The 22487-nt window shown below is 42.8% G+C and overlaps 1 protein-coding gene across 3 annotated transcripts in view; it reads right to left on the minus strand.

The window, feature by feature from the left end:
• LOC139226368 (nuclear pore membrane glycoprotein 210-like) overlaps window positions 1–22487 on the minus strand; it is a 142574-nt gene that overhangs the window by 85449 nt on the left and 34638 nt on the right. For all 3 annotated transcript variants that reach the window (XM_070857074.1, XM_070857076.1, XM_070857075.1), the window contains 7 exons: window positions 16473–16631; window positions 13545–13613; window positions 11624–11730; window positions 8120–8260; window positions 3300–3422; window positions 800–955; window positions 202–400 (listed from right to left, as the gene is read on the minus strand). In XM_070857074.1, coding sequence (XP_070713175.1) covers window positions 202–400; window positions 800–955; window positions 3300–3422; window positions 8120–8260; window positions 11624–11730; window positions 13545–13613; window positions 16473–16631 — 954 coding nt within the window. The remainder of the gene's footprint in view (window positions 1–201; window positions 401–799; window positions 956–3299; window positions 3423–8119; window positions 8261–11623; window positions 11731–13544; window positions 13614–16472; window positions 16632–22487) is intronic.

Below are 22487 nucleotides of genomic sequence, written 5' to 3' on the forward strand. Positions count from 1 at the left end.
TAGATCTCATTCTGCACCCCCCTCCCAAATAATACATGGCAAAATGCCACGATCTTCAAACCTGTGCCTGCTACCAATTAGGCTCCATGCAATTACTGAGCCTTGGATAATTAGGGCTTAACTGTTTAAATAATACTAAGAAACACAAATATCCTATTTTCAACTACTAACGATAAAATAGAATCATGCTCTCTGTTGTACCTTGAATGACATTGAATACTCCTTTCTTGTCCATCTCCACTGCCAGGTTCATTAATGTGCAGTCATTCACTGGAACTGTTTCCATGGCAGCTGTATCCATGAGTCCATAAACCATGATAGGTAGGTCAAGGGTCTGACCAACCTCAATTTCTACTCGGGATTGGACAAACTCTATACTGACTGGCCTCAGCACATTGACCTAAGGATCATCCAAAATACCGATTGATGTTTTAAAATCTATAACATAAACTGCAGTACATACAATTTCAGGCTAATTAATTGATATGAACCTTTAATGAAGGGACCTGTGCGTAGCGCTGCGCTCGCGTTTTTTTGCCTTCCACTTCCTCTTGGGGGCAGTAACCCAAATTTGGCGAGCGGAGTGGGACTTACACGCATGGTGCAAAAAGTCCCGCCTCGTGGATGGTACTGCCCCAAGGTACCGAATTCCTCGGCCTAGATCTTCCGATCGGCATTATTTAACACCGATGCTAACTCATTTATTTTAAATGGGTTAATATCAGTGTTAAAATAACACAGATTCGAAATTCTGGGCTTTCATATTAAATAGCTGAAGAAACCATCATTTATGACTTACTTGCATTTCGCCAAAGTGAATTGTATTTTCCACATCCCTAGCCTGTATAATGCTGAAGCCTCGGTTATCACCAGTTGCTATCAAGCCTTTTACCGTCACCAGAGCGACAGTTTCATTACCTGATGACCATGTAAAGTTCCCACTTCCACCTGTAACCTGTAGAATACAAATGCAAGTTTAAGACATTTTGTAAAACATACTTGTGCAGCCCACACAGAAAAAAACTGCTTGAAAAACAAGTAAGGGGTAATCTTCTGACCTTGTGCCCCAGATGCTGAGAACCTCATCAGTCAAGAGTGCATACTGGAAATTCTGGCACATTGGTCAGAAAATCATGTACACACACACTGACATTTCTAACAAGCATCAGAAAGTTAACCTTATAATACAAGCATTTAAAGAGCAGTATTTGTCTCTGAGCAGTCCAGAGTGCTTTCAGATGCAAAATAAAACTTAACTAAATGTCAATTTTCTGCAGGTTTTCAAAGAACAGAAACAGAGTTTAAGCAAAATACCTCATAGAATCATATGGCACAGAAGGAAGCCATTCGGCACATCATGCCTGAGCCGACTCTTTGAAACAGCTTTTCAATTAGTCCCGCTCCCCTGCTCTTTGCCCATAGCCCTGCAAATTTCTCCTTTTGAAATATAAATTCAATTCCCTTTTGAAAGTTACTACTGAATCTGCTTCCAACAGTGCATTCCAGATCACTGTGCAAAAAACTTCTCTCATTTCCCGCCTGGGTTTTTTGGCAATTATCTTAAAACTGTGTCCTCTGGTTACTGACCCTCCTGGCAGTGGAAACAGTTTCTCCCATCTATATCAAAATCCCTCTCACTTTGAAGACCTTCTCTGCTCTAAGGAGAACAATCCCATATTCTCTAGTCTCTCTGCATAACTAAATTCCTTCATCCCCGGTACCATTCTAGTAAATCTCCTCTGTATCCTCCAAGGCCTTGACATCCTTCCTAAAGTGTGGGGCTTGGGATTGAATACTCTAGCTGAGGTCTAACCAGTGATCTATAAAGGCTTACAATAACTTCCTTACTTTTGTACTCTGTGCTTCTATTTATAAAGCCATAGATTCCATATGCTTTACCAACTTGTCCTGCCATCATCAAAGATTTGTGTATGTGAATCCCCAGATCTCTCTGTTCCTGCAACTTCTTTAAAACTGTACTATTTAATTTATTTCTCCTCATTTTCCTTCCAAAATGCATCACCTCATACTTACTTTGTATTAATTTTAATCTGCATTATGCTTGCCCATTTCACCAATTCTGAGACTATTTTTCGGTGTTTATTGGTTATTAAAATGTTATTACTTTGTAATTCATTATAAAGGTGTCTTTTACCTGCAGAATGCTTGTCTGCAAACATCTCCCAGGTGTTTGGCAGGATAGGTGTTAAGTCATGGACTTCACCAAATCATCAATGATCCTTATCCCATCCCTTGATTCTGCACAAGATAGCCTAGCTATACTTAAAATGTAACTTTAAAATAGCAATAAATACACCTGTCTTTGCTAAACCCTAACAATTACTCAAAAGGGATAACTGTAATTTAAAATAAAGAAACATCCTGAAAATTGGCTGCAGTAAATCAAATAACCAAACCTTACAATAGGATCTGCTTCATTACAGCACAGCTACACCACTCTTATGGACATACAACCAATCAAAAACAAAAAGACTAATACAAGGGGAGGTACATATTGATTATACGGTTACATGGAATTTTTTCTTAAGATTCATGAAATGTATCCCACTGAAGTTGTTCCAGTGAAAAGTAATGCTAGAATCTCAACTGAAATCGGATTTATAATGTAATTTACATCTGACTTCCTATTTTCTATGCATCTTGTAAACAGTTATGTGCTATGGAAGTGTGGTAACAGGCTTATACCAAATCCAATGCCTGAAGTTGTACTAATATGCTTGGTACAAACCAAGGTAAGCATAGCCAAACAGCTTGTCCGCTACAAAGTGACCTCAGAACTTTGCGTACCCTTCTTACTAAGTTCTATCCATGCCCAACACCACCAGTTATACTGTATTAGTAATTGTTTTGTATTTGTATTCTGTACACATGCTTCTTTGAATCATTGTGCAATTCACCTCATAATGGAGCCCCATAATTGACAAATGGAATTCTGTGCTGTTGGCATCAACATTGTCATGTCAAGGGTAAACAAGCATCTATCTTTCACATTTTTGTCAATATCTTTGTTACATACAGCAGGGCCCTGTTGTAAATTACCATGTACAAATCAGTTGTAACAAGGAGCCTTTTAATTAGAATAGAATGCAAACAAATACATTTTGATCTATTGTTAATTATTTCACTCTCTTCCCCGTCGTACTTTGAATCAGTTACAAAGTGACTTGACTGCTCACTTCTGATGTGATGCACAACTGTCTTCTATTTGTGTACATTATATAAGCTTCTGTAAATCAAGGTGTAATTCACGACTTAAATGAGTCTCAAGAGTGTAGTACCTTAATTACATGACGATAACTTCGAGGTTTGGGATGCCAAGGGAACACAAGGATACTTGGCTTCAGAACTATAGGTTTATAAATAATTACTTCTTGGTGGTTGGAAATGGGAACAGCCAGCAACTATAACAAGATAAAACAAAAATTAAAGAAGCAAAACAAATCACATTTTTAAGTCAGTTGAATTTATAATACCTAAAAGTGCTGTCATTTTGATCTTTGTATCAACAATTTTATGTTTAGGTCTAGCAATTCTTTTGACAAATTAAATATAATTTTGGAGCAGTTTAAAATTCTCACTGACAAATGTCTCACAGCAATTTGCCACTATATAAAATTGTTATTTACTTGGTCAAAACCTGTCAAAACAACACAACTGCTTAAAGAAAGGACGGCTAGCGCGGAGTTTGGGCGGTCGATCGAAAACAAATCGATCGGCCACCGCGGTCGGGTATTTTTCCCTCCACAAGCCATATTCAGCTCGGGGGTGGGGGGGGGGTGGATTTGAGTGGTGCTCACTTCCGCTGGAAACAGCAAGGTGAAGCAGCTGTAAAGGTGACTTTCCAACGGTGAGCTCTGCAGCGGCGGGCCGATGAAAAGTGGCAAGGACAGGGATTTTGAGTTGCAAAAAGGTCAGTCTTTTCCCAGCGGTGCCCCCGCAAGGTATTCGATGCGGTGCTTGAATGTGACAACGCTGGAGTGTTGCCGTGATCGGGGCCTTTTGGTGGGGAACTAGTTTTATTAATGTTAGTTTTTATTTCAGATTCCAGCATCCACTGTATTTATCTTTTCATATAGTTTTATTAATTGTTTTGGCTCCATTAAACCTGCTGAGTGCTGCTCAAGGTTTGCACATACTTTTGTACAACTTTCAGGTCTGACTCTTTAGTGGAGTCCTGTGGGCTGCAGAGACCAGCTTGGCACTCACGTTAGCCGCCTATGACTACACAATTCGGCACAGACCGGGCACCGAAAACTGCGCCGATGCACTCAGCAGGCTCCCACTAGCCACCACTGAGGGGGCTACCGAGCATGCTGCTGAGATGGTCATGGCTGTTGAAGCTTTCGGAAGCGAAGGCTCACCCGTGACAGCCCGTCAGATTAAAGTCTGGACAAATAGAGACCCGCTATTGTCTCTAGTCAAGAAATGTGTCCTGAATGGGGACTGGGCAGCCACATATAGGGCATGCCCTGAGAAATTTAAACCATTTCACAGGCGCAGGGATGAACTCTCGATTCAGGCCGATTGCCTACTGTGGGGAAACCGCGTAGTCATGCCCCAGATGGGCAGAGAAGTGTTCATCAGAGAACTCCACAAGGAGCACCCGGGCATTGTCACGATGAAGGCAATTGCCAGGTCACACGTTTGGTGGCCATGGATAGATGCAGATCTGGAACTTTGTGTTCGCAGGTGCAACACGTGTGCTCAGCTGGGCAATGCTCCCAGGGAAGCCCCTCTTATCCCCTGGTCATGACCCGTCAAGCCTTGGTCACGCATCCATGTGGACTACGCAGGTCCTTTCATGGGAAAAATGTTTTTGGTTGTAGTAGACGCCTACTCCAAATGGATCGAGTGTGACATTTTAAATCCAAGCACATCCTCTGCCACGGTAGAAAGTCTACGAGCAATGTTCGCCGCCCACGGTCTACCGGACATCTTGGTCAGCGACAATGGCCCGTGCTTCACAAGCACTGAATTCCGGGACTTCATGGCAGGCAATGGAATTAACCATGTTAGAACGGCACCGTTCATGCCGACCTCAAACAGCCAGGCAAAACGAGCAGTGCAGATAATCAAACAGGGGATGCTCAGAATCCAAAGGAGTTCCCTACAATGCCGCTTATCACGCCTCCTGTTGGCCTATAGATCCCGACCACACTCGCTCACAGGGGTTCCACCCGCAGAGCTGCTAATGAAAAGGACGCTCAAAACCCGGTTATCCCTTATACACCCCACCATGAAAGAAATTGTCGAGAGCAGGCGCCAGTCACAATATCATTACCATGACAGGAATGCAAGGGCGCGATGTATTGATGTAAATGACTCTGTTTTTGTCCTCAACTACGCTGCAGGGCCCAAATGGCTCGCAGGCACTGTGGTTGCCAAAGAGGGAAATAGGATTCTGGTAGTTAAACTCACCAATGGACAAATCTGCCGCAAACATGTGGATCAAACAAAAAGGAGGTTCAGCAACCCCATAGAAGAAGCAGAGGATGAACACGATATAGAGTTCACTCCACCACAGGTGACCGAACACAGGAATCAAAGGGAGGAGAGCCCAGTCACTGTGGGCAGTCCGGACAGGCCTGAGGCACCGCAAACAGCAGACACTCAGGACAGCACCCAACAACCGGAGCCCCAACTCAGGCGCTCTACAAGAGAGCGTAAACCACCAGAGAGACTCAACCTGTGATCCCAATAAGACTTTGGGAGGGGAAGTGATGTCATGTATTCAACCAGCATTGTAACCCATGTATAATCTGACCTAAGTTGTACACTGTGAGAACACTGACCACTAGGTGGTGAACTTGTGGGAGACACTCCTAACCTGGACCTTTAGAGATAAAAGGGGAAGCTCCACCCACTTCCTGCACTTGAGTGCTATGGAATAAAGGACAGGTCACAGACTGACCTTCTCTCAAGCATGGGCCTCGTGTGCATTTATACTGTATAGTAAGGACATATTAGGGCCCTATATCTGTGTAAAAGCAACCAGCAACTTCAGTGTGCCTCAAATAGATTCATATCTTCCATGAGCTTAAAGACTGCCAACAAAACTCGTATGTTATAGGTCACAGGTGCCTAAGTTGGACTTAAAATGGTTTTACTCAATACAAATACAACACAGGCTGGGATTTATCTTTTAGCTCTAGAAAATTCAATAGGTGTATAATAAATATTTTATATGAGTTTCACGTTGTTTTTGTTAAACAAAACCTTGGTGTATTTTGTCAATAGTGAGACTGCCTTGTAATGTCGCTGATTGAGCATTCAGATGGATAACCTACTCCCAAGCTTTCACCAACCACTATTAATATTTTGAAAATAATTACTGACCAAATATTTTCTGAAACATCTATAACTGAACTTTATTTTCTGATGCAGATTAACACAACCATACAATGTTACCAAAATATAGCAAATGTGACCATTTTTAAAAGACTGATGTTTTTGAATCCTTTAATGTGCAGAATAATGATTTTACAATAAACTAGGTAATCTATCTCTCCTCGTCCTTCTCGACTTATCTGCAGCCTTTGACACGGATGACCACTCACTCCATCCTCCTCCAACACCTCTCCACTGTCGTCCAGCTGGGTGGGACTGCACTCGCCTGGTTCCATTCTTATCTATCTAATCGTAGCCAGAGAATCCCCTGCAACCGCTTCTCTTCCCGCCCCAGCATCGTTACCTCTGGTGTCCCCCAAGGATCTATCCTTGGCCCCCTCCTAATTCTCATCGACATAATGCCTTTTGGCGACATCATCTGAAAACACAGAGTAAGTTTCCACATGTACACTGACAACACCTCACCACCACTTCTTTCAACCCCTCCACGGTCTCTAAATTGTCAGGCTGCTTGTCCCATATCCAGTTCTGGACGAGCAGAAATTTTCTCCATTAAAATATTGGGCAGACCAAAGCCATTGTTTTTGGTTTCCGCCACAAACTCTGTTTCCTAGCCACTGACTCCATCTCTCTCCCGAACATCTGTCTGAGGTTGAACCACATTGTTTGCAACCCTGATGTCATACTTGACCCTGAAATGAGCTTCCAACCACATATCCGTGCCATAACTAAGACCGCCTATTTCCACCTCGGTAACATCGCCCGTTTCCGCCCTTGCCTCAGCTCATCCATGCCTTTTTTATCTCTAGACTTGACTATTCCAACTCACTCCTGGCTGGCCTCCTAAGTTCTACCCTGCATAAACTTGAGGTCGTCCAAAACTCAACTGCCTGTGTCCAAACTCACACCAAGTCCTGATCACCCATCACCCCTGTGCTCGCTGACCTACATTGGCTCCCGGTTAAGCAACGCCTTGATTTCAAAATTCTCACCCTTGTTTTCAAATCCCTCCATGGTCTTGCTCTTCTCTATCTCTGTAATCTCTGTAATCTTAAGCATCTCTGATTATAATTGCTCAACCATTGGTGGCTGTGCCCTCTGTTGTATAGGCCCTTAGCTCTAGAATTGCCTTCCTAAACCTCTCTACCTCTCTTTCCTCCTTTAAGACGCTTCTTAAAACCTACCTCTTTGACCAAGCTTTTGGTCATCTGTCTTAATTACTTCTTACGTGCCTCGGTGTCAAATCTTTTGTCTTGTAATACTCCTGTGAAGCGCCTTGGGATGTTTTATTACGTTAAAGGTGCTATATAAATACAAGTTGTTGTTGTTATGATTGACAGAAAGTTAGAAAGTTACAAAAAAAATAAAATTCAATAGTTTTGGATAAATGCAATGTCTGTTGTTGAGCTGCACAAACAACATGAAAATAGGTGAGCTGAAATCTTGTTTCAGAGAAGTTTGACTAATCAATTTGCTTCCGGTGCCCATCAAAAAAAGAAGTCCATCATTCATTAATGTGGATCATGATGGCTGTCACTAACAAAAAACACCTCACCAAAAAGAAAACAAAACTACTTCCAACAACTCCACCTATACATTGTATGGAATAAAACACTAGATGGAGCATGTTTGAAGGATTACACTATCGGCTTCTGATGACATTGATAAACTGTTCCAAGTAGTTTTTAAAACAGCAATGTGTCTTGTAGCATTTTGTGTATATTTGTTAAATTATACATTTTATCCTTACCGTTTCAACTACTCCAAATAGTGTAGCTTTAATTACTTCTTGCCCATCCAACAAAACGCAAACATAATGGTAAGATCCGTTACTAGATGTTCTCAGGCTTGTGAAGTATAATACTGAAAGGGTAGTGCTAATCCTTAAATTCTGGAAAAAAACAGAAGATTCTGAGCTTAAGTGATTATTTTCCACTATGTTTCCAAGAACATGTATCCTTTCACAAATTAATTTTGTTTCACAGCAATTATCCTTTTTCAAATAGTGGTGCTAAGATTGGAACAGATTGTAAGCATGGAAAGTTGGCAACCAAGTCCTTCACTGCAGCAATAGTATTCGTTAAAGCTGCAGGACTTTACTCTAAACTGAATTATTACTTCGTATGGCATAAAAGAGTTGTCCATATTTTGGAACAAAGAGTCTGACTTTAAAGTTTCACTTTTGTCCTGGTTCTTGTCATGGTTTCCATTCCAGAAAATGCAACAGCTTAAGATGCTATGCAAATGATATATCCAATTCTGCTTAAATATGGCAAAAATATTTACAGAAACAAGCTTCCCAATCCAACATAAGTGTACTCATTAACACGACTAATAATCAGCTAGAGAATTCTACTGCTTAAAGAACACAGTACTTTAACATGAGTCATGTCCTTTGTATTTAGTATCTTCTAGCTGTGCTTCCTGAAAGAAGTATTATCTTTATTTTTATTCCACTAAAGAATGACATTTTTTAAAAATTGGTTGAATTGTTTTGTTCTCGTTAAGTTGATGGATGTCGGTGCTTTAGAATGCAACATTTTCCACTTTTTACTTTCAGTGGCAGAACTAAGCAGTCAAGTGAAGTGCAGCATCAACCTTGTTGAGTTCCTCTACTCTGACCAAACATTGTGCCTCGACTATAAGCCAAAGAAAAACAGCCATTATTGCACCAGCATGATATTTGCAGTTTCCTCACCTACTATCTGCAGACTGAGTGAAATTTTCCCAAACCCCACATCACTACTAACGGTTTGCATGCAGTAGACAGCTATTTGGAAAATTGTGGATGTACTGCCTGCAATTTTCCAACCATTAAAATTAACAGATGGAAAAATCACAGGCAATGCACCTGCAGTTTTCTGATGTTACATGCAAGACCCTGAGAGGCAGACTCCCAATTGTGCAGAAACATTCGATAGGAAATGGATTGAGATTGCCAGGGTCACTTCGCTTGGTCTCATTTTTCCGTCAGTTGTGAGAGCTCTATCATTCTAGTCTGAATTCATATCAAGAACCCAAAAGGTAAAATTCAAATCTCCACAACATAGAGAGAGGAGATCCATTCCATAGAATTGCTTCCTCCAATGTAGTTAAAATTATTAAAAAGATTGTGCTAGGAATAAAATGTCTGTGTATTAAATATAAATTGCTTATAGTCTAGACATTTTATTAACTGACTTTCTATTAATCTATGATGTGTGTTCTACTATTCCCTACGAGATAAATAATGGAAGATTAGAACTAAAATACATATATATATATTTAAAACATTATACTTATCCCTTATGAATCTCATGATAATAACTATAACCAAAATTTGTTGTCATGGGAAGAAGGATCATAGGTTATAAAATCCACTCGGTCAAGATTTTACTTCCATAACATAAAAAATAGTAGCAGGAGTAGATCATTCGGCCCCTCGAGCCTGCCCCGCCAGCTGATCTATCTCAACTCCACTTTCCTGCACTATCCTCATATCCCTTGATTCCCTTAATATCCAAAAATCTATCAATCTCTGTCTTAAATATACTCAAATACATTGAGTTCCTGGAGCATGGAATGTTTTAACCACAGGGAGTAGCTGAGGTAAAGACCATTGCATCTTTTAGAGAAAAAGTGGATCAATATTTGCAACAGATGATGATACAGGTCTATTGGGAGAGACCATGGAAGTTGGATTTTCTAGCAAGTTTGGATTGCTCTAGCAAAGAACCTACAAAGACATGACAGACCACATGGCCTCCTCTATCTTGTAAATGTTCTATGGCAAAATTGCTTAGGTGTGCATGTACAAGCTAAAATTAATCGGTGAATAAATAAATGCTACAAGAAAAGCATAAATACACCCAAAAATTGAATAAGGTAATAGTTGATAGTTTGGTTTCATATAAACATAGAAAATAGGTGCAGGAGTTGGCCATTTGGCCCTTCGAGCCTGCACCGCCATTCAACAAGATCATGGCTGATCACCCACGCCCCCTCCACACCCCCCCGACCCCCACAGCCGCAAGGACCACATCCAACTCCCTCCCGAACACATCCAATGAACTGGCATCAACAACTCTCCGCGGCAGGGAACCCCACAGGCCAACAACTCCCCGAGTGAAGAAGTCTCACCCAATCCCAGCCCCAAACAGCCCACCCCCCCATCCCAAGACCGTGCCCCACCCCCCCCTGGCTCCGGACCCACCCAACACCGGAAACACTCCCCCCGCATCCAACCCGCCCCGTCCCGTCAGAATCCTTCCCAAATGCCGAACACCCCCGGATGTCGAGCCCCCAGCCCCGGCCACCCCGGAGCCACGCCCCCGCGACGCCAACCACACCACATCCACCAACCGCCATCTGCGCAGTCAACCCATCCAACCCACTCCGAACACTCCCCGCACCAAGGCACAGAGCCCCCAGGCCCGCCCCTCCAACACACTTTGCCCCCCCCCCAGACCTCCGCTGCAATGTGGCCCCTCCAGTGCCACGCCCTGGGTTTCACCGCCCCCCACCTCCACCACTCTCCCCTCCATCCCCCGCCCCCGTCTCCCCTCCACTTCCCTCTGCCTCCCCGCACAGCCTCCCACCTTGGGGGCGGTAACCTTCTGGGGCTGGGAACTTTAGCCCCCAGCGTGGAAGTCCTGCTCCCGCCGCAGAATTGGCCTTACCACCCCTCAATGGAAGCGGAGTGCAATTTCCCACACTCCACTTCCTTTGGGGGCAGTTACCAGGGCACGACTGGATGTTCCTGTGATAGTTTGAACTGGTGCTCTCCACTCTCTGTCCTGTGACAGTTGGAGCTGGTGCTCTCCACTCTCCCGTCCTGTGGCAGTGGGAACTGGTGCTCTCCACTCTCCCGTCCTGTGACAGTTGGAACTGGTGCTCTCCACTCTCTGTCCTGTGACAGTCTGAACTGGTGCTCTCCACTCTCCCGTCCTGTGACAGTCTGAACTGGTGCTCTCCACTCTCCCATCCTGTGACAGTTTGAACTGGTGCTCTCCACTCTCTGTCCTGTGACTGTAGGAACTGGTGCTCTCCACTCTCTGTCCTGTGACAGTGGGAACTGGTGCTCTCCACTCTCTGTCCTGTGACAGTCTGAACTGGTGCTCTCCACTCTCTGTCCTGTGACAGTTGGAACTGGTGCTCTCCACTCTCTGTCCTGTGACAGTTGGAACAGGTACTCTCCGCTCTCATTTTATTCTCAAGAGCATACAAACAGGAACAAGTTCACCAAAGAGAAAAATTGGGTGACTTAATAACTTACATCAGATAAATAAACTTTATTACTGCTTTTGTCGTAAACCTCCACTGTAAATTCATACTTTCTTCCTACTTCCAACACCCATCTATCTCCGGGCACGACAGAAAAACCTGAATGGACCAACAGGACAAATTTTAGAACAATCTTTACGTACCTAGCACCATGCAATTGAAAAGCTTCATAAAATATAAAAAACCTCAAAACAGCTGAACCTCAAAATATAACGGTGTGCTAATTTTTTTTAAGTTTGAAAAGTTAGTGCCAGGCACTAACGATTTCAAGCTTAAAAAAAAAATCGGTGTTTGCACTCCCAGGACGTGGAACGCTAAATCAAGCTCTCCACTTCCTTCCAATGGCAGTAGGCGGGGCAGAGACCTCCGCAGCGCTGCACAGTTGCCGCGTTCAAAGGGCCCTTCCCTCCCTTAATGGGAAGGGCCTTTGCTGCAGGCTCTGCAATATAAAAGGGACCTACCTGGACCAAGGGAGCGGCGAACCCGTGCGATCAGTCTAGCACTCAAGCAGACAACAAAGGTAAGTTTTTTTTTAAACTTACCTCAGCCACCTCGCCTTTAATCATCACCCACAAAGCGTCCGGCCGCCTGATCCACATCTCCTGCCGCTATCGGTGCTTTCGCACGGCACTGCTGCAGGGACGGAAGTGAATTTCGGGTCTGGGGCACAACTGGGGCGATGACGTCATGATCTCTGGGCGCAGGAGATTGGAGTGCAACGCCGTAGTGCCGCCGCTCAGCTCCCTGCAGATTTGGCAGGAGTCGATGTCGGCACCACGCCCGGTCACAAAGGCTTTTACACCCATTAGCGTCCCCGGATACACTAATGGGAGGTGCAAAGGCACCCAATTTCTCCCCCTAGGAGTTTGTAATAATACATCAATGGGACATTCTTTGTCCTACACTAGACTGATACTTGAACATTCAAAGATCTCATTACTTGTTTTTATGTATCTTTTATTATGTGAGGTGTGCAATTTAGGAATCAATAAACTAAATTAATGTTTTATTTAAAAAGGCTTGTACTTATTCTTAGATTTTCGGAGCTCATTAAATGGTCAATAACTAGGGCCTACAGGCAGACTAAGGCAGCAAAATTACACTGCCCGAATCTTCAAATATTTGCATATTAAACTATTTTGCCCATGATTTAGATATAAGGTTTATTACGTGTGTTAATGCCTCTGAGGTGAATGATCAGCCATGATCTTATTGAATGGTGGTGCAGGCTCGAAGAGCCGAATGGCCTACTCCTGCACCTATTTTCTATGTTTCTATGTTAAAACAGCAAAGAAATAAAAACAAGTGTTTGTGCGCTAATAGTTGCACAAATAATTAAGAAGGACTGGACAACTTTATATTATTTACTAATGGCAAAAATGGGGTTCACTGAAGCTGGCCTATGGCACAGGTACATCTGCACCAACGGTTCAGAAGATAAGGTGTAGTCCCTCCCTCTAACTTTGAGGTTACTGGTACAGGAAAGCCTGATTTGTAGCTGCAGAGCAGAAAATTTAGTGAGCTAGCAGCTGTGGCCAGGAACTGTATCAGAGTTGGACTACCACTAGCCCGAATGATCTTGGTAAAGTTTCTTGGTCTGACTGGTTTACATTTTTTGGTTGTTTCTTAGCGTGATTACTACCTATGCTTGGGAACTTGCCACGAGGATTTGTGAGGCAGGAAATGGCTGCTACTGCAGGATTCAGACACCGGTGCAGCAAAGACAAATATTGGGCATAGTTCTCCTGATGTACTTTCAGGACACATAGCTTAAATTTCCTCCCCGGCTCCACCGCAACAGCAGCACATATCAACAGAAAATCTCCACTTGAATTTTGCTACTCAACATTTTTCTTATTTCGGTTCATTGAATATTCTGCCCGCATGATAAAGGAAATCTGTACAATACTAACCTAGAAAACCAGCTTCTACAACATATATTGTACAGTTGGGCAGATGAGAAACCGCCTGCATGTGAATGTCTATAATTTAGTTAAAGAGACCTTAACCTCTTTCAATATTGACTTGATCGCATATATAAATAATCGGTAGTTACTGTAGTTTCTTAGGAAATTATCATAGGCCCTATAGGTTTTATGTTATACAACACAGGTAGGTGCCAGACAGATTGCCTCCCCCCAAGGCCCCAATCTAAATAGATGCTTATGTGGCTGCAGTGCCCTGCAGGCATTCCAGTCACATTGTGGAGAGGCATCCTAATTTCAATTTTGTTTCAATATTTTGATTATGCGTAGGCTCCCTTTGTGCTGGCCGACTGCACTGGGGCAAGTGCGGTGCCTTAGGCATATCGCAGGCCTTAAGCATACATTATTGGAAGTGGGTGCCTACTGTGCTTGTTTATTCCTACTCCACACCACCGTTGCATATTTTTTCTAGAATTTTTATATATAAATATAACAATAGATGACTATCAGTGGGCAATTGAATGCGGGTGTTTGATATTGCCATAAATTAGAAGATTGAAGTTCAAACTGTTTGCCACATTGTTAGAACTTCAAGAATCAATTACTGCCTTATAATTGCTAGCTTTATTATTTTCATAGATACACACATACACTAGTTAGTACTTCTTTCTGGTTTGATTTCAAATCCTACTCCATGACTGCTACACATTATTAAAGCTAATATTGCAGTGTCGCGCTGAGGAATTCTGCATTGTTCGCTGTCTTCAGATAAAACTACCTTTTCAGATAGACATTAAAGATCCCATGGCATTATTTGAAGAGGAGGAGGAAGTTCCCACATTTATCTGGTCAACATTCTTCCATCAATTAACGCAACCAAAAACAGAATAACTGGATATATATCTCACGACTTTTTGTGGGATATTGGTGTGCTCAAATTGACTGCTGCATTTGCCTACATAGCAACTGTGATTACACTTCAAAAGTAATTTGTGTGAAGTGCCTTGAAACATGCCTCAGAGACATGTTAAGGCACTATATGAAATAAATGATTTTTTCTCTTTTATCTCCACTGTCAAGCTACTGTGTGATGAAAGTTGTACTAAAGATTAAGTTACTTCTAACTTGACTGGTGTGTTTTTAAGCACATGCAGAGCAAATTACTATCTTTTTTGATTTAATTGATCTGATGAAATAGAAATAAGTGAAAAAGAAAAATAGGAAAAAAACAATTAAAATGAGACAATAGAAAAGAGCTAGAAAAACTGATTTTATAAAAGTTATCCTAAGTCAACATATTTTGGGGATTACTGAATCTGCACGAGTGATTATGAAAGTGGCCACTAATTTTCTATGCATATGGATTCTGGACTCATAACCCAGAAAAATAACTTCTAATCCTAAAATTACAGTAAAGTTTTCCAAATAATATTTGTTTTCTTTTGTAAGCTCACAGATCCTTTTTATTTGAAATTAGCTATAAAAAAGTTATATTTTCACTACAGAGTCGAAAGACAGAACTTTTTGTTAGCTTATCAAATCATTAATATTTGTGAAATATAGATTGTTTTCTAAGACTTAGATATTCCATTAGGAAATCCACTGGATAGATCATGTTCATCTCGGTCAAGTTTTAGTGACCATTCAGCAACTTATTTCTCAGGCATCATTTTAGCAATTGTTATTGATCTAATCACACATCAAATATAAAATATCACTTTTCTCCCTCGCAATTTGTAATATTAAAAAAAATCACCCTCTCAACAAAAAGTCACACCAACAGCATATATTTTGTAATACTGGGCCAAAGACTTTTTGATGAACTGAAAGAGACATGTTTTACACCTCTACATGGATCCTTTTCCTTTTAGCAGTTTTCTAAAAAGTACTATGGGCTAGAATTTCCTATCAGCCTGCCAGCCAATCCGATTGCCGTCCAAAAGACTGCTAAGATTATCGCCGGCGAAAACATACCCCCAAAAATAAAAAAATCCGCTGAGTGAAAAACATGGGCGTTGCACCCCTGTTCTGGGCGAAAAATGTGCAATTTAGGGTCGATTGGGCGGTTCCTAAGCAAAATGAGCAATAAATTTTTAAAAATCAATAAAAATTTACCCCAAGGCTGTGGGTTGGGCCTAAGCAGCAGAAAAATAAAAATAATTTTTCAAAAAACATCGCCTAAAAAAAACCAAAAAACATTCCCAAGACCCTTTTAAACTAACTAACGACAACATATTTAAAAAATAATTAGTAAAGAACCAATTACTAATCTTTTTCTTGCAGAGCTATTCACCTACCGCCCAGCTCCGCTGATCCTCATGGGCATTTTTTTTCATACTCACCTACGGGTCACCGCTGAGCCAAATATCGCGCCAGGGCGATCTCAGGACGGTGCACACCGGTGGTCTGCTCCCCAGCGGTACGTCGAAACCGTCAGCGTAACTCTGGTAGGGAATTTTCCGCTTACCTGATCAGCGCCCACAATGGCCAACACCGCCCTGAAACCGGGCGGTAAGCCATTGGACATTCCAGTCCGATATCTTAATTATTATAATACTTTTATTTATATAGCGCCTTTAACGTGGTAAAATGTCCCAAGGCGCTTCACAACAAATTTACAACACGTTAGATATTGACCATTGAGGGAAAGAGAGAAAAAGCGGGAGAAGGAATTGTAAAAAGAGGTTAAAAGCTCAGGTCTGAAGTGGCAGCCAAAATGCGCACGCAGATAGACACAGGCGGAAAAAAAACTTTAAAGAAATTCAAATGACATTATAAATAATACAATGAGTATATAATAGTAAAATCAGTACAATAAAGATTAATTATAATTATACAAAATGAAACAATATATTTACTTTACTTCATAGTTGGAAATAAGTTGACCTGGACAATACTACGATGGGAAAAGGATACTCTTATAGATAAGAACTAAGCTAGTCTGCCCTGTCTGGAGTGCTGTAACAATGCAGGAGTCAGAATCCAGCTGTGCGACTGTGGTGCCCCCTTCTTCATCGTGGCTCACTTGACGATCCTGTAATTCCAATCTGTACTGTTCTGATGGCATCTCAACATCTGCAATAGAGTAATGAGAAAGCAAGTGGAACGTTTCAAAACATTACTCACCGGCAAGATAAATTAGCTGAAGTGAGTAGGTGTGTACTATGTTTGAATAACTGCTGGAAGAAATGCCTCATTGCATTGATTTCATTAACATTTCCAGCTGAACTGAATCTGCATTGACTTATTTCCACCAAATTATTCATATTAAATGAATATTTAAAATTCCAGTAACTTTTTTCTATTATTTATTCTCAGGATGTGGGTGGTGCTGACATGTCTGCATCTATTACCTATCCCTAGTTCCCCAAGAAAATAGTGGTGGACTGCCTTCTTGGTAAAGCGATTGTTTATAGAACAGAATCCACTTAAATGGGCATTAAGAGTCAACCACATAGTCAGGTTGGTGTGGCAGGTCTTCTTCCCAGACGGACATTAATGAACCCGTTGGGGTTTTAATGACAATCCAGCAGCTTCCATGATCACATTCTGATGCTAGCCCACAAATGACCATTTATTGATTTCAATTTCATAACTTGCCAGGGTGGGATTTGAACTCAAACATTGGGTGGTTAGCCCAGTACTATAATCATGACACTACCATACCCATAACAATAAATGATTCCATGACTGCTTGATAGCGACACAGCAACAGTAAAGCCGTCTGTCCTCCTGAGTTATGTGGAGACTATGCCTGGCCACATTACCCAGGGCTGTTGGCTACTGCTTCGCCTCCTCAAATGCTTCTGCTCAAAAAAAAAATTCATTTCACCCACAACAAAATTTGCAACGTACTCCTGTTTCACAACATTTTCAAGGGATATAAACAGATGGTACTCATGGGCGAGACTCGGCTTGTCATCCCATCATTAGACAGACTTTCTGCATTCCACAGCTGCTCACAATGTATCCTTTGTGTATTACATCATTTCTAAGCTTTGTGCTATATATGTAGCTGCACTGTGACTACAGTCCAAGAGTAATAATCCAATTACCATTTGATATGGTAGGAAGCATCAACTACTTTGAAAAGGCACAAAAACAGAGAGTGCATGCTTTGGGAACATTCTGTTTTAGAAATCTGTTGGTTATCAACTGGGAGCACAGAGTGATCAACATGGAAGTAATGATGGGCTGTCAGTTTATAGTTACAGTGTGTTATAGCAAGAAGACTCTGATAGGTTGGGCATGACTGAAATTAGGTGATAGAATGGGTCCCAGCTGGGCAAAGGCTGTGCAAGAGACCATCGCTGATGGTGGGACAGTGTCTGAGAAGAATTGGAGAAACAAACAACAGAAGCAAGTTGCAAAGAGGAGAGAACAATAGTGAAGTCTCACACTGTATGTCCAGTCTGGCCATATGACAAACCATTCACTGATTTTACAATTTTGAGGCTGCTGAAATTTATAAGACATGCTTCTAATACATGTCAAAAATCAGTAAAGGCCATGGAAAAACTGTTAGGTGCATCGTGCGCTCCTACAAATATGTGCGCTTGTCCATTACAGAACAACACTGGCAAGTATCTGAGGAGTGGACAGTCTCAACCTCCCTGCAGGATAATAGATAAGTCAACCTGACATTTAATGCACAAGAAGTACTATTACCTACTATCTTACTTTTAGCAATAGGATATTACTGCGGCGCATTTTACCTCACCCATTCTCTAACTCACTATTATTTGTTTATTAAAATGATACACTGTACTAATTGTTATGTATGTTATCCTGTAAATGCCATGTCCAACCACCAGAGGGCTTATCCCCTGGAGTCCCAAGGGATCCCAGAATCTCTTGGGAGCACATGTATATAATGAGGCCTCACCGGCTGGAGAGGCCCTCTGAGATCTATAATAAAGGACTACAGTCACACCTTACTTTGAGCTTGCAGTATCTAGTCTGACTCTTTATTCGAGCCATAACAACTGGTGACGAGATACAAATGACGAACCCCACCGCAACAATGCAGAGAACCGTGGGCATCCTGGAGAAATCTTTGGAGGGAGATGATTGGGAAACCTTCGTGGAGCGACTCGACCAATACTTTGTGGCCAACGAGCTGGAAGGAGAAGTGAATGCTGACAAATGAAGGGCGATCCTCCTCACCGTTTGCAGGGCACCAACGTATGGCCTCATGAAAAATCTGCTCTCTCCAGCGAAACCCACAGACAAGTCGTACGATGAGTTGTGCACACTGGTCCGGGAGCATCTAAACCCGAAGGAAAGCGTTCTGATGGCGAGATATAGGTTCTACACGTACAAGAGGTCTGAAGGCCAGGAAGTGGCGAGCTACGTCGCCGAGCTAAGGCGCCTTGCAGGACATTGCGAATTTGAAGGACACTTGGAGCACATACTCAGGGACTTCTTTGTACTTGACATTGGCCATGAAGTAATACTTCGCAAACTTTTGACTGTAGACACCCCAATCTTGAGAAAAGCCATAGCGATAGTCCAGGCGTTTATCGCCACCAGTGACAATACCAAACAAATTTCTCAGCACTCGAGTGCTGCTGCAATCGAAATGTACAGGGCAGGACTTATATGCCTGCAGCTGCACATCTGCAGATGACTCAGAGTCCACCATTAAGGGTGGTGAATACAAGGCCATTAACACCTTGTTGGTGCTGTGGGGGTGATCATCGTTTCCATTCATGCCGCTTCAAAGGATACGTTTGAAAGGGCTGTGGAACAATGGGACACCTCCAACGTATGTGCAGGCGAGCTGCAAACCCTGCTAATCCTGCAAATCACCATGTTGCAGAGGAGAACAGATCCACGGTGGATCACGACGAACCAGAGCCTCAGACCGAGGAGGCAGAGGTATATGGGGTGCACACATTTACCACAAGGTGTCCCCCGATAATGCTGAAGGTTGAATTAAATGGAGTCCCGGTGTCCATGGAGCTGGACACGGGCGCAAGCCAGTCCATAATGAGTAAAAATTATTTCGATAAATTGTGGTGCAGCAAGGCCTCAAGGCCAGTCCTGACTCCCATTCGTACTAAACTGAGAACGTACACAAAGGAACTGATTCCCGTAATCGGCAGTGCTACCGTAAAGGTCTCCTACGATGGAGCTGTGTACGATTTACCACTCTGGGTGGTGCCAGGCAATGGTCCCACGGTGTTCGGAAGGAGCTGACTGGGAAAGATACTCTGGAACTGGGACAACATCCGAGCGCTTTCGTCCGTCGACGACACCTCATGTGCCCAGGTCCTAAGCAAGTTCCCCTCGCTGTTCGAACCAGGCATTGGAAAGTTCCAAGGAGCAAAAGTGCAGATCCATTTGATTCTGGGGGCGCGACCCATCCATCACAAGGCGAGAGCGGTACCTTACATGATGAGAGGGTAGAGATCGAACTGGACAGGCTGCAACAAGAAGGCATCATTTCGCCGATCGAATTCAACGAGTGGGCCAGTCCAATTGTTCCAGTCCTCAAGGGAGACGGCACCGTCAGAATCTATGGTGATTATAAAGTAACTATTAATCGTTTCTCACTGCAAGATCAATACCCACTACCGAAGACAGACGACCTTTTTACGACGCTGGCGGGAGGGAAAACGTTCACGAAGCTGGACTTGACCTCGGCCTACATGACGCAGGAGCTGGAGGAATCATCGAAAGGCCTCACCTGCATCAACACACACAAAGGTCTCTTCATTTAAACAGATGCCCTTTTGGGATTCGATCGGCTGCGGCGATATTCCAGAGGAACATGGAAAGCTTGCTGAAGTCAGTCCCGCGCACCGTGGTCTTCCAGGACGACATCTTGGTTACAGGTCGGGACACCGCCGAGCACCTGCAGAACCTGGAGGAGGTTCTTAGTCGGCTTAATCGTGTGGGGCTCAGGCTAAAACGCTCGAAGTGCGTTTTCCTGGCGCCTGAAGTGGAGTTCCTGGGGAGAAGAATCGCGGCGGACGACATCAGGCCCACCGAGTCAGAGACGGAGGCAATCAAGAACGCACCAAGACCACAGAACGTGTCGGAGCTGCGGTCATTTTGAGGACTCCTGAACTATTTTGGTAACTTCTTAGCGGGTCTTAGCACATTATTAGAACCCCTGGACTCTTTACTGCGTAAAGGAGATGAATGGGTATTTGAGAAAGCTAGGAAGCTGTTATGTTCAAACACATTGCTTGTGTTGTACGATCCATGTAAACGTTTGGTACTAGCATGTGATGTGACTTCGTACGGGGTCGAGGTCAAGCTTAATCAATTTGGGAAATTGCAACTGGTTGCTTATGCATCCAGAAGTCTGTCTAAGGCCTAGAGGGCCTATAGTATGATCGAAAAAGAAGCATTAGCGTGTGTTTACGGGGTAAAGGAAATGTATCAATATCTGTTCGGGCTCAAATTTGAATTGGAAACTGACCACAAGCTGCTTATATCCCTCTTTTTTGAAAGCAAGGGGATGATTACGAATGCATCGGCCCGCATTCAGAGATGGGCGCTCACGTTGTCCGCATACAACTACGCCATCCGCCACATGCCAGGCACAGAAAACTGTGCCAATGCTCTCAGTAGGCTGCCATTGCCCACTACAGGGGTGGAGATGGCACAGCCCACAGATTTAGTCATGGTAATGGAAGTATTCGAGAAAGGAAAGTTAGGATACCACTTTTTGCTCAAAGTACTCCCTCAATCTATATAGAAAAATAAGACATCATCACACGATTTTACTTTTTGACAGAAATATAAAGTTTATGGTGGATAATGTGACAGCAGGTGCCCGCCCCTGGGTGCGGAGGCCTGAGTCCATCAACACATGGGTACGGTAGCAAAGTGGTCATGTTACTGGACTAGTAATCCAGAGGCCTGGACTAATGATCCGGAGACATGAGTTCAAATCCCACCACAGCAGCTGGGGAATTTAAATAAATCTGGAATAAAAAGCTAATATCAATAATGATGACCATGTAACTCCCAGATTGTCATAAAAAAACCCATCTGGTTCACAAATGTCCTTTAGGGAAGGAAATCTGCCATCCTTACCTGGTTTGCCCTGCATGTGACTCCAGACCCATAGCAATGTTGTTGACTCTTAACTGCCCTCTAAAATGGCCTAACACGTCATTCAGTTGTATTCACCACCACCTTCTCGAGGGCAATTAGGAATGGGCAATAAATGCTGGCCTTGCCGGCGACATCCACATCTTGTGAAAGAATTTTTAAAAATTGTCTATGTAGACTCCCAAGTTAGGTCTTCCTTGTTGCTAGACTGCTTTAGTTACTTCAGTTGAGAAGAGACCAGATGCATCCCCAGAGCAGCTCCACAGTAAATTTCAAACCAGCCCAAGTGGGAACTTCAAATGGCAGCATAATTTCAATGGTTCCTGCAGTGTCTCACAGGCTCCCTGTCAGTGGCATCACCGGAGGGGTTTGCTCGCAGCTAGGTAGATCTCACTCTGGGGGTCTCCATGCGAGTATTAAAAATAACATCTCTACAAAAATGTCAAACAAAATAATGGCTAGTCCCTTATTTTTTGATTATAGAATGGGGGGTATACTTTGAACAAATAGTACTTTTTCCCTAAATTTTCTCTCCCCTTTAACAAACACTGCATCTTCTGATTTTTTTTCTAAAAACATGTATATCATTCCAGCACGAATGGGCAAATGTTTTGAATGTGCACTAACCCACTACTTCTCGATATGTGTAGCCTCCGGGTGAGACTCCCACTGACAGTGCATTAAGAAAATTGGTCCTCAGGAGTTATTATTATTTCTTACTTAGGTTTTCAAATTTGATCCCCGAGTAAAGGAATCCCCAAGATCTCTCCACCGTCAGATTTATGACATTTGCTCTATTTGTTGACTTGCTATCACATTTATTTATGTTGCTTTACGTTAATAAATGCTTTCCCTGCAATG

The sequence above is a fragment of the Pristiophorus japonicus genome, chromosome 16 (assembly GCF_044704955.1).
Source record: "Pristiophorus japonicus isolate sPriJap1 chromosome 16, sPriJap1.hap1, whole genome shotgun sequence".
NCBI classification, from domain to species: Eukaryota; Metazoa; Chordata; class Chondrichthyes; family Pristiophoridae; genus Pristiophorus; species Pristiophorus japonicus.